At 35.9% G+C, this 11,349-nt stretch overlaps 1 protein-coding gene and 1 long non-coding RNA gene across 3 annotated transcripts in view; one reads left to right on the plus strand and one right to left on the minus strand.

Annotated features, from left to right (window-relative positions):
- Nucleotides 1–5,288, minus strand: part of LOC101885979 (cadherin-like protein 26) — a 12,144-nt gene extending 6,856 nt beyond the window's left edge. Inside the window, exons 1-5 of one of the 2 annotated variants that reach the window (XM_087306362.1) lie at nucleotides 5,000–5,288; nucleotides 3,859–3,981; nucleotides 3,552–3,698; nucleotides 2,671–2,794; nucleotides 1,079–1,260 (exon numbers count right to left, since the gene is read on the minus strand). In XM_087306362.1, coding sequence (XP_087162488.1) covers nucleotides 1,079–1,260; nucleotides 2,671–2,794; nucleotides 3,552–3,698; nucleotides 3,859–3,981; nucleotides 5,000–5,113 — 690 coding nt within the window. In that variant the 5' untranslated portion in view covers nucleotides 5,114–5,288. Of the gene's footprint in view, nucleotides 1–1,078; nucleotides 1,261–2,670; nucleotides 2,795–2,937; nucleotides 3,032–3,551; nucleotides 3,699–3,858; nucleotides 3,982–4,999 lie in introns of those variants that run through there. The other variant, XM_087306363.1, reaches the window with a different exon arrangement.
- LOC147831182 (uncharacterized) overlaps nucleotides 3,093–11,349 on the plus strand; it is a 43,805-nt gene continuing 35,548 nt past the window's right edge. Inside the window, exon 1 of the long non-coding RNA XR_015523031.1 lies at nucleotides 3,093–3,175. This is a non-coding gene — a long non-coding RNA (uncharacterized LOC147831182). The remainder of the gene's footprint in view (nucleotides 3,176–11,349) is intronic.

Here is an 11,349-nt window from a genome sequence, read left to right on the forward strand (position 1 = left end):
CTACGGAAGTTAATGGTTACCAGTTTTCAGCATTCTTCAAAATATCTTCTTTAGTGTTCAACAGAAGAAAGAAACTAATAAAGTAAATGGTGTTTTTTTTTTTGTTTTTTTTTTCATTATTGAAATCTAACGCTATGCTTGATAAAGTTAGCCAATGCATTGATAACATGAACATCAAATTATTTATTTTAATAATCCAAATTTATTAAGAATTTTTTAAATTAAGAAATATTTAAATATAATGACAGTGAAAATATCACGCTATAACCAAAAAACTAGTAACATATTTGTTTAGTTTATATATATATATATATATATATATATATATATATATATATATATATATATATATATATATATATATATATATATATATATTCATAAACATCATAACAAATTCAATGTACTGTTGATTAAACCAAAAAACTTTTCTAATATTGATAGTCAGTAAAATATTTTATTTAAAATGTGTTTATATATTATATATAGTCAGTTATATTATAAAGTTTACTATAATATTGCATAAGCCTATAGTAAGTCATTGTTTAAATATGTTTGAAATAATAAGAAAAATAGCATTGCAACATTAGTGGCTTCACACTTGACTAAAATGATGCAGGAATATTACTGTAACATTAAATAATATCTGCAATATGAAACAGGCAAAAGAAGGAAGTATAATGAACCATGGGTCAAAACAGTCAGCGGTCACCTTTGACCCTTAAGGTCTTTTGACGCTCAAAAAAAATGATGTTTGTTGTTTGCTTAATCTACTTATTTAAAATGAGCTGAAATATTGTTGGAGACTAAATTATTTTATGTTCAATCCACTTAAATTTGTAAAAAACTAACATGTTAACTTAACTCCTTTATGTGGATCCAACACAAATCAATTGTGTGGAACCCAGTGCAGAAACAACTCAAGCTAAAACCAAAATGGCTAAACCCTTTCTGTTTTGGGAGATTTGCATATACACAAGGGTCAAAGTTGACAGCTGCCACCTGTTAGGTTAAGGTCATAAATCATATTTTGAGTTATGCAAAGATGTTCGAGATGAGAAGCAGCGCTTATTGTTACCTCATAGTCAAGAAGGCATCCTTTAAACGAAATCTTGCCGGTGAAGTCTCCTTTAGTCTGGTCAATGTAGAACTGCAGACTGGAGGTGGATGGAGACACTGAGACGATGTTTATAGTAAACGCTGAGTTTCTGCTGTCCGGCTGGTCATAATCATTCGCCTGCACTGTGACCAAAACCTCACCTGTGGAGAAGACAAGACAAAGAGGATTATGGGACATGTTGATGTTTCACCCAGCAAAACTAACAGTTGTTGCTAGAAGGGATACAGCTGCAGCCGGAAACTAATAAGAATTATTTATAAAATTTCCCATTACATTGTATTTCATTAACATCTACCCCACCCTGAAACCCTCACAGTAATAGTAGTTATACTGAGTATTATTAATTAAACTACACATTAAATTGTATTTCTTTAACATCTATCTCTAAACCCAACCCTCACATTAATGTAAAAATATTATTATTTTTTAATTAAATTAGCCATTTATTGTATTTTATCAATGTTTACACCTACTCCAACCCTCACAGTATTGTAAAAACAATAGTTACACAGAGTATTAATCCTATTATGTATTAAATTACCGATTTACTTATATTTTATTAATGTCTCCCCCTATCCTAACCCTCACAGTAATGGAGGAACAGTAGTTTTACCATGTATTATTCACATTATTTGTTGAATTACCCATTTAATTGTATATTAACATCTACCCCTACCCCTAAACCCTCACAATTATGTAAAAACAGTAATTATGCTGAGTATTATTCATTAAATTACACATTAAATTGTATTTCATTAACGTCTATCCCTAAATCCAACCCTCACAGTAATGTAAAAATGTTAATTAATCATATTTTTCAATCAAATTAGCCATTTATTGTATTTTTATCAATGTCTCCCCCTATCCTAACCCTTAAAGTAATGCAAAAACAGTAATTTTACCATGTATTAATTGCATTATTTGTTGAATTACCCATTAAATTGTATATTAACATCTACCATACCCCTAAACCATCACAGTTAGGTAAAACGGTAATTATGCTGAGTATTATTCATTAAATTACACATGAACTTGTTTTTCATTAACGTATTTTCCTAAACCCAACCCTCACAGTAATGTAAACATATTAATTAATCATATTTTTCCAATTAAATTAGCCATTTATTGTATTTTATTAATCTCTACACCTACTCCAACCCTCACAGTAATGTAAAAATATTAATTAATCAACATATTTTTCAATTAAGTTAGCTATTTATTGTATTGTACTGTAAAAAACAGTCATTATACAGTGTATTAAACATATTATTTTTTAAATTACCCATGTAATTGTATTTTATTAATGTCTAATCCTATCCTAACCCTCACAGTATGTAAAAACATGACCAGTTTACCATGTATTATTCGCATTATTTGTTGAATTACCCATTAAATTGTATATTAACATCTATCCCTACCCAAACAGTAGGCCTAATGTAAAAAATATGAATTATTGTAGTGTCACAAAAATGCTGTATTTAGCCTAGGTGAGTATCTGCTGGTGTATCCCCCAAAAAACCCGTCTTGTATGTTGTTGGGAAAGGTTTTACCTTGTGGTGTTGATTCATCTTTTGAGATCTCATACACTTCCTTATTAAAAACAGGAGCGTGGTCATTCACATCCAAGACCACAATATCCACCGCAACAGTTGTGTTTTGTTTAGTCAGTGTGATCTGCAGGTCAACACAATGACAGAAACTATTAACAAATGCTAATTCAACTGAAATTAGCAAACTCTTGTGGGAAAACTAACACCAAAATAAAGAAAAACATTCTAGTTAAAGGCTAAACATGTCGACTATTACAGCTGTGAGACTTAAAGTGGAATGAAAAGTGTTTGTTTGTCGTGTTTCTCTCAGATCCGTGCATGTTAAACAAGATTTCTATTTGAATTGTGTTTTGCGACGCTTAACCAATCACACGTGTTTCTGGTGAGCTAATGATTTGCGTAGCCAATCAGAAGCGTTACAGTACTCACCGCTGAAAAGATCGGTGCGCATCAAAACTCTTGAATCATGAACAATCATGAACAACGAACTGCAGATACGTTGCAAGTAAGATATAAAATTTTTATTTCCCCTGCTTTAATAACAATATTTGTTTAGAGTCGGTGTTATGCATCAACTTATATCTGTGTAGTCAAAAACGTCATATGTGTTGGCTAGTAAGTTAGTTTGTTTACATTATTCCAATGCTTATGTAACAACTGCATACCATTTCTTAGCAGCAAACTAGGCCTACTGTAATATTTATATTAACAGTTTATAGTTTTCAGATAAATTGAATTGATATAAACACACATATATTTAATAAGATCATAAATAATTTATAAAGATAAAACATCTGGCAATCAGTGAACCAATATTTTCCTTTAATGAAAAAATGTAGTCAGCTTTTTTGGTCATTGCTGACAAACAATTGTTGACTTACTGTTAGCTTCTTGTATTCCTCGTAATCAACCTTTCCGAGTGCGTAAACTGAGCCGTCTGACTTCACAGACAGAATTCCTTTGGGGTCTTTGTCAATGCCTTGTCCACGGATCAGACTATTTTCCACCACTCTCTTCTCAATATTTAACTAAAAAATGTAAAACATTATACATTATTAATCTAGTTGGTGACAAACCACCCAAATATTTGCCATTCCTCTTCTTTTTTATCAACTTTTGCAATTTATAACTTGATATTCTGTCATAAAGTGTGGATTACTGCGAAAATGTTCCCACGTAATAACCTACATTTCCTATTTTATATGGGAAAGGACCATCGAGCTCCTCTTCCATGTAGAGTGAATCCACAACCCAGGATCGCCTTTTCCGTAGGTTTTGTTTTAATGTGGTTACACACTGAATATAGACAATCTGGAAAAGACAATATCACACAATATGTTATTGATATTAATTTATAAAGATGCTGCTTATTATGAGCCCTTTTGAGGACTTTTGCTGTAACCGGGGTCAAGTGCGTCCGGTGAACTATATGCAGTTACAAAATCGGCACGTTTAGGTCTGTTTTCTTTAAAAATCAGTGATCTTTACTGCCTGATTGATATACGATATAAAGTGGGTCTCAAAATGTACAAGAAGCACTGCATTAAAATACATTTTCCCCGCCATGTCTTTAAAATATGAACATTTATTTCACTCCAGTATTTTCAATGGAGTGTTTGATCTCGCCTGCTGATCAGCATTTTCCTACTCATTTCTGATTAATAATGACCCCTTATCTGTGCACAAAACTATGTCTAAATATCTAATAATTCAAGTGGAACACACATGTATGCATGTACATGCTTTATAGTACACTAACTAAACTAAATAAATGGAAATAAAATAAATAACATTACTTTCTCATGTAAGAAAAGCTAACGATAAATATCATCAAACCAAAATGACCAAAAATTATCCTCTTTAATAATATATTATGATATACACTGTCTATTTTTCTAAGTGTTTTGGGATGTTGATCGCCGCTCTGTCGACTTTTAAGGCTAATAAATCAACTCTGCAGTTTAACGAAGTGACTTTTACAGACATTTTAGTGGGTTTGAAATAATATAATGTACAAATTATGTCTAGAGAAATAAGTCTGGCACTGGCAGTTTATTACAAGGTCACTGTAGCGTAATATACAACACCAACCTAGACAATACAGCATTTTAAACTAATAAACATGCTCATAACAGTCAACTCAAGGGTAAAGTTGTTGAATGAAGATCCCATCATTCAGATCCAAAGAAGAAATAAACCACAAACACGAATCACAACTGCTAATGTGTGGACATTTTTAAAAGTGTATGCAGTATTTGTTTATCTAAACACTGAACACTGTTAGATATTCCTAAAGATACTAAACAGATATTTAGCTTCTGTTACTTACTGCGACAAGGAGAGCAGACAGAGCGGTCTTCATTTCAAGCAGCGAGAACGAGCGGCCACTTCGATTTAGGAGGAACGTGGATATGTCTTGCTGTATTTGTTGTTTAAGGTGCATATGAGATGAGTTGGCGTTGGCGCTCCTTATAAAGGAGCACAAAAGGAGTCAAAATACACTTCTCTGGAAATCCTTTTAATTGCACAAATATTTCTGCAGCCTATTGGATTACGGCATGCTTGGCGCTTCTGAGGAATCATCATCTGGCGAAAGGCCAGACATTCATGAATTACTCAAATCAAGAAACACGGGAAGTGTCTAAAACCGGTTCTGATTCCTATTTAATGCAAACATAAACCTGTTGTTTGATTAAATTATATTGAGATATGGGAGGATTTACTTACATATAATAATTTTGAAAAGGCACCAATTTCAAGAACCTATTGTCAGCTTATCGATTTGAAGGACCGTAGTACTGCTAAAATTAAAAGTGCCTGGGAGTTTGAGTTGGGTGAAAAGTTTGAGGTTGACTGGTGGGCAAAGGCTGTTGACAGAATCTATTCAATATGTGCCCGGCTTTCACTCACACAGTTTAAAATATTCCATAGGGTTCATTACTCCAAAGCTCTGCTCTCTAGGTTTTATCCTAATAAAACATATGCCAGAATAGCTGGCGGTTCATTCCACTGTAGCAACCCATGATAAATAATGGAATAAGCTGGAGGAAAATTAATGAAAGGATGACGAGAGCGCTCTCATCCTGTTAAAAATATCAGTCTGTGTTTTGGCTGCTGATTTCCTGATGACACGACAGATGTCATAGAGCGTGACCTAAAGGACATGCAAATCTTGAGGATGTGGCTGTGAGTCAAGCAACAGTCTGCTTTGTATTCTAACTGGCCTGTTGTCCATCAGGTTTTACACTAATTTACATGAGAACAAGGAAACAATGATGGCTGAGGCTCACAGTGTGTCCATGTCCATAAACTGAGCTCTTATTTTATAACTATGATCAAATGTACCAACATTTTCTTTATTGGGCACCTTTAATGCCTAGATAAGGGTTGTCTAAACTCGGTCCTGGAGGGTTGGTGTCCTGGAGAGTTTAGCTCCAGGGAAGGAGGAGGGCGAGTCGGCTGATTGGCCGGTCGCGCAGTCAATCATCCGGTCAGTCGGACAGTGGCCTCCGGCGGGTTCACGCGAGAACAGCGCGGGCGCAAACCGCGCTCACGAGAGGCGTCTGAGGTGCGAAAAAGCTCGCAACAGCGGCCTCTTGTGGATTCGCGAAAAAAAAACTGCAGCCGTACGTACCCGCCGGGACGTATTCCGCGGTCTCCAGAAACGTCCGCAGGACTACGTTTCCACAATGAGCCTGGGTTGGCTACTGGACAAACTGGTGACAATGGGAAAGACGTCCATATGGAGATAAGCTGTCAGCTGGTATCGCAAAAAGAAACGGCGTCATACCACCCTAAAGCGTTCATTGTTAAGATGAAATGCAGCCATGCATACTTCTGCCTTCATAATTCGTCTAAACTAACGTCTTATGAGCAGGTGAGGCTTAAATCCTTGAGTTGCTGCAATCATTTCTAAAATCAGGACGAAAGCTTGCTCATTCACAGTAACAGAACTAGGAAGTAGCATCTAAAACAGGTTCAGGTTTCAGTTAAATGGAAAATCTCTGTTTTGTTATCATAAGTAGGTGCAAGTCCAGTTGAAAAATGCCTACTATTCACAGTAAATGACAGTTCAGACTGACAATCATGCAATCACCGCTGAGTTCTCTGGAATGAGTTCAGCAGCAGATTCCCTGGCAAAACGGGTCAGATGTTTTGGAATGTATTCATTTCCTTCCAAGCAAATAAACCTAAACTCTTAATTACTGACTGAACACAACTTACAGCATTGCCTTTGTATTTTGTGCATGCAGCAGAAAAGAAATATAGGAGTCGTTGTCCTTAAAGGGCACCTATTATGCAAAAATGACTCTTATAAGGAGTTTAAACACAGGTGTGTGTCAGCAGCATACCTGTCAACCCTCCCGGTTTCTCCTGTATTTTACAGTTCTATCCTGCTATCATCCCATAAAGGTATTTCCCGTATTTTCAGTGTTTCTCTGAAGGGTGGCAAGTAACACTAAAGAGTCGAGCCTCTTTATACGCAACCCATACCGCCAAACCACCAGGGGCCGCCCTTTGCTCTTAAACGTGAGTCTGTTCTGTGCTTTCGCTTTGTTTAGGCATGGAAACACTTTGAAATAAATGTAAAAACCACGCGATCCCCTTTCCCTTTCATTACAGGCCGTCTTTGAGCCATCTTCCCTCCTATGCTATCCTCAAAACAGTCACATAGAGGTGCGTGACTGTCAGCTGACGCACTCCATAGTGATAAACAGACGCTGTTTCCTGAACGGATTCTGTACACACAATTTAAAGCGGAGCCAAAGTCTGGCTTTTGGGTGCGTGTTTAAACAGATATATACACATAATTAATAATAATAATATCTAAAGATGTCCATCGTGGTGTTTTTTTTTTTTAAACATAACTAATTTCATGCATAGAAAGTCAGGAAAGCAGTCGAATGCCTTCATTATATTGTTAGACGTGTGCATTTTAAAAGTGACACCTGTTATTTAATGTAATGAAACGAAAAGATCTAAATAAATAAGAGATTCATTCGTTGCTTTTTAATCAGAATGTGTAAGTTATACAGTGAAGAAACGGCTAATGAGATTTGATAGCTTGATTCTATTTCAGTATAAAAGCTAAAACTATCCAACCGGCCTAGGCTGGTGTTAAGCTGTGTTTTCAGCACTCCATTGAAAATATTGTGGTAAAATAAATTCCCTTATTTTAAACACATGACTCGAACAATGTAAGTCAATGGAGCGCTTCTTGTCAGGTCTGCCAATTCTGTAAGTAAAATGTAACCATGTAACACAAGACATCAGTTTCAGTGACATTCACAAGTGTAATGTCGAATGTTAAACACAAGAGGTCAGTGTCGCCTCTAATTTTACTACACAATATCTTCAAAACATTTCCCAGAGATGGGTTGCGGCTGGAAGGGCATCCGCTGCGTAAAAACTTGCTGGATAAGTTGGCGGTTCATTCCACTGTGGCGACCCCGGATTAATAAAGGGACTAAGCCGACAAGAAAATGAATGAATGAATGAATCTTCAAAACAAGTGTACTCTTTAATCAACATGCATTTTATTTTAATAAAACACACGCACACAATTAAATATCCACCCCCCCCCCCCCCAAAAAAAAGCATAAATCCAGTTTTTCACAGGTTTTTATTTTACTATTATTACGTATAATGCAGTTTGACTACGAGGAGATGCAGAAGGTGCCCTCATAAAACCTATTTGCAGTGTAAAAGCATGGTATTATTATTATCGGTGACATTCACAAGTGTAATGTCGAGTGTTAAACACAAGAGGTCAGTGTCGCCTCAGGGCTAATATTACTGCATGTACTACAACACCCTTTTGTAATGTTCTACAATATCTTTAAAACAAGTGCACTCTTTAATCAAGATGCATTTTATTTGAACTTTATTATTACTAAAAAGTACATCTTGATATATTAATAAAGTATTCATTCAACAACAACAACAATGAATGATACTCAATGCACACACAAACACACTCTCAATTGTATTTGTATCTACCTACCCCCCTCCACCACACCCTCCACATTTGTTCAGCAAATGTGTTCAACACAAAAAAGAAACTCACTCATGTATGTATCCTCTTAAGTGGAAGTAATATACCAGTCCTTCTGTTTGCTTATGAAAGCTAATGAAAGGGTGCTCTCTCTCCCTCTTTGTCATATTCTTGTTTTCTTAAACTAATAAAACATCTTACCATGATATAAGGGTGGAAACTAATGATGAAGTCGGGTTTGTTATCTCTGAATGACTCATTTAGCAGATATTGTGCAATCCTCATGAACTGTGATCCTGGAATTAACACTCCCGTCTGTGTTCATTTCCCCATCTCCCACCGCACATGCTTTGAGTGTGGATGAGTGTCTAGTCTTCATTTAAGCTGTTTAGACTTTTCTGCTAGATCAACAAAAATATAGGATGGTTATAAAGATATTGGAACTGTTCAATCACCCTATTAATTTAACCCTTAGTGGGGCAAATACTCATTGGAAAAACACTATGGGTTATTACATGACATTATAAAAGTAATATTATTGAAATCAATCTTAATGAAGTAACCATATACAAGTTGTGAACAATATTTAATATTTCTGAAGGAGCTGCTGATGTGGAATTGAAGCAGATTTTGGTACAGATCTAAACAAGACAAAGATAAAAATACAACACAACTAATAAATCTGAAAAATGAGTTGTATGTAATAACACTGGAATGACAGGAGAAAGCGCTACTGAACTACTACTGAAACATGTTTAATACTTAATATAGAAGGCTTTTTAGATGCTGCATCTTAAAGACGTCTCTCATATGCAGTGCTCAGGTGTGAGTTTCTCTCAGTCTTCATCAGAGTGTCTAAATCTGGATGCTTCTGTGGGTCTCGTCTATCAAATCTGAGTTGTAATCTGTATTCTCTATTGGGTTCGGCTCAGGTGATTGGCTGGGCCATTCTACAGCTTGATTTTCTATCTCTGAAAGCATCTGAAAGTCTCCTCGGCTGTGTTTTGGATCATTGTCTTGCTGAAATCTCCACCCTGGCTTCATCTTCATCCTCCTGCTGATGTAGATGTTGGACTGAAGCAGCTGATTTTCATTTACACTGAGGAAGGGCAGAGGCTTGCTGAAGAACTACTTACAGATTTCAGCTGCTGTCTGGGCTTTCAATGCTCAAACACACCTTCCTTTCTTCACGTGTTCAATACCTCTTCTTCTGCGTCATTTCATTTTATCACACAGAACTTCATTTGTAAACTAATTAGTTTTGTTTTCTTTGAATATACGGGCTTCTTTGGTTTTTACCAACATCTGGTGAAAATTTCAGGTCAGCAGCACCTTTAGAAATGTGTTTTCTGAGAAAAATGGTGACGTGTTCAATGCTTATTTCTTGCCTGATAAAGACTTAAACTTGATTGTTAAGGCTGAAGATAAAACTTTTATTATTTTTGTCATCAGGTAATGACACAAATGAACAGCAAATTATGATCATATTTAAATTATGATTGTCATATTTTAATTTAAGCATGCTGCACGTTCTCTGTTTTTCATTTGGGAGGAGGGGTGCTGTTGGGGGAAGTCTAAAAACACTGAATTCTTCCAGCTAGGCTTCATGTTGTTTTATGATGTCGCAGTACATCTACTCTCTGGGTGGCACCGTGAAACAATAGTGTTATTGTATCTTCACATGATAATATATCATGATGTCATGCAGAGGCAGTGTCAGATTTATAGCATATATGCTCACAGGAGGAAGAAATCAAAGACTAATCAGTTTCTTGATCAGTTCGGAAATGAAACTCAGCAACAAACGACAGCTCAGGCTGATCTCATGCATTAAGCTCAGTTTTTATCCTGAGGCCAGATCTCGGGTTGTTCCTTATTGCTGCACTTTATTGGTATGCACTAACCGCTACATACTAAAAAACAAACAGATGGAGGGTGGTGGAATCAATGTTAGTCCCACTTTGTGTCCTATAAACATGTGGTGTATCTTTTTCCATGATTGATTTTAAATGACAAGTACCAAAGAAGGTCTGCCCAATAATAATCAATCATTTGCTAAATAATGGCTTTAGATGCGATATATGGAAATAAAGAATTAACCAGATACAGTACAAGCTGCTGGGAGCAGTTACAAGTAACAAAACACAATTAAATCAACACAATCTCACGGCAATTCGTAACTTTTTAATTTAGTAGCTAATTCGTATGAATTCGTACGATCTAATTCGTACAATTTAGTACAATTTGCTCATCCCCCAATGACGGTTGGGTTTAGGGGTGGGGTTAGGTGCCACGCCTCCTTTTTAAAATCGTACAATTTCGTACAACCAAACTAGTACGAATTCGTACGAATTAGCCACTAAACTGGCAGAACGTAAAATACTTACGTTTTCTCATGAGATCAGGCTGGATTAAATACATAAGCCCCTTTCACACATACAAACCTTTTCGGAAAATTACTGGCAATTTTCCGGAAAGGTGTGTATGTGTGAACAGGCCCTTTTTTTTTAAATACCGGTAAATTCATTCTGGCTATTTTACGGAAAGAGAAGTTGTAGGATTAGCGGTAATTTGCCGGAATGCTCCGCTGTGTGAATGCAGAAGGAAGATTGCTGGATAGAGTGCGTGCACGTCTAGAACGTGCTGACGTGAGACGTCTACTTTAGCCAATCAGAACAGTCAGA

This window comes from Danio rerio, chromosome 23, assembly GCF_052040795.2.
Source record: "Danio rerio strain M-AB ecotype USA chromosome 23, GRCz13ab, whole genome shotgun sequence".
NCBI classification, from domain to species: domain Eukaryota; kingdom Metazoa; phylum Chordata; class Actinopteri; order Cypriniformes; family Danionidae; genus Danio; species Danio rerio.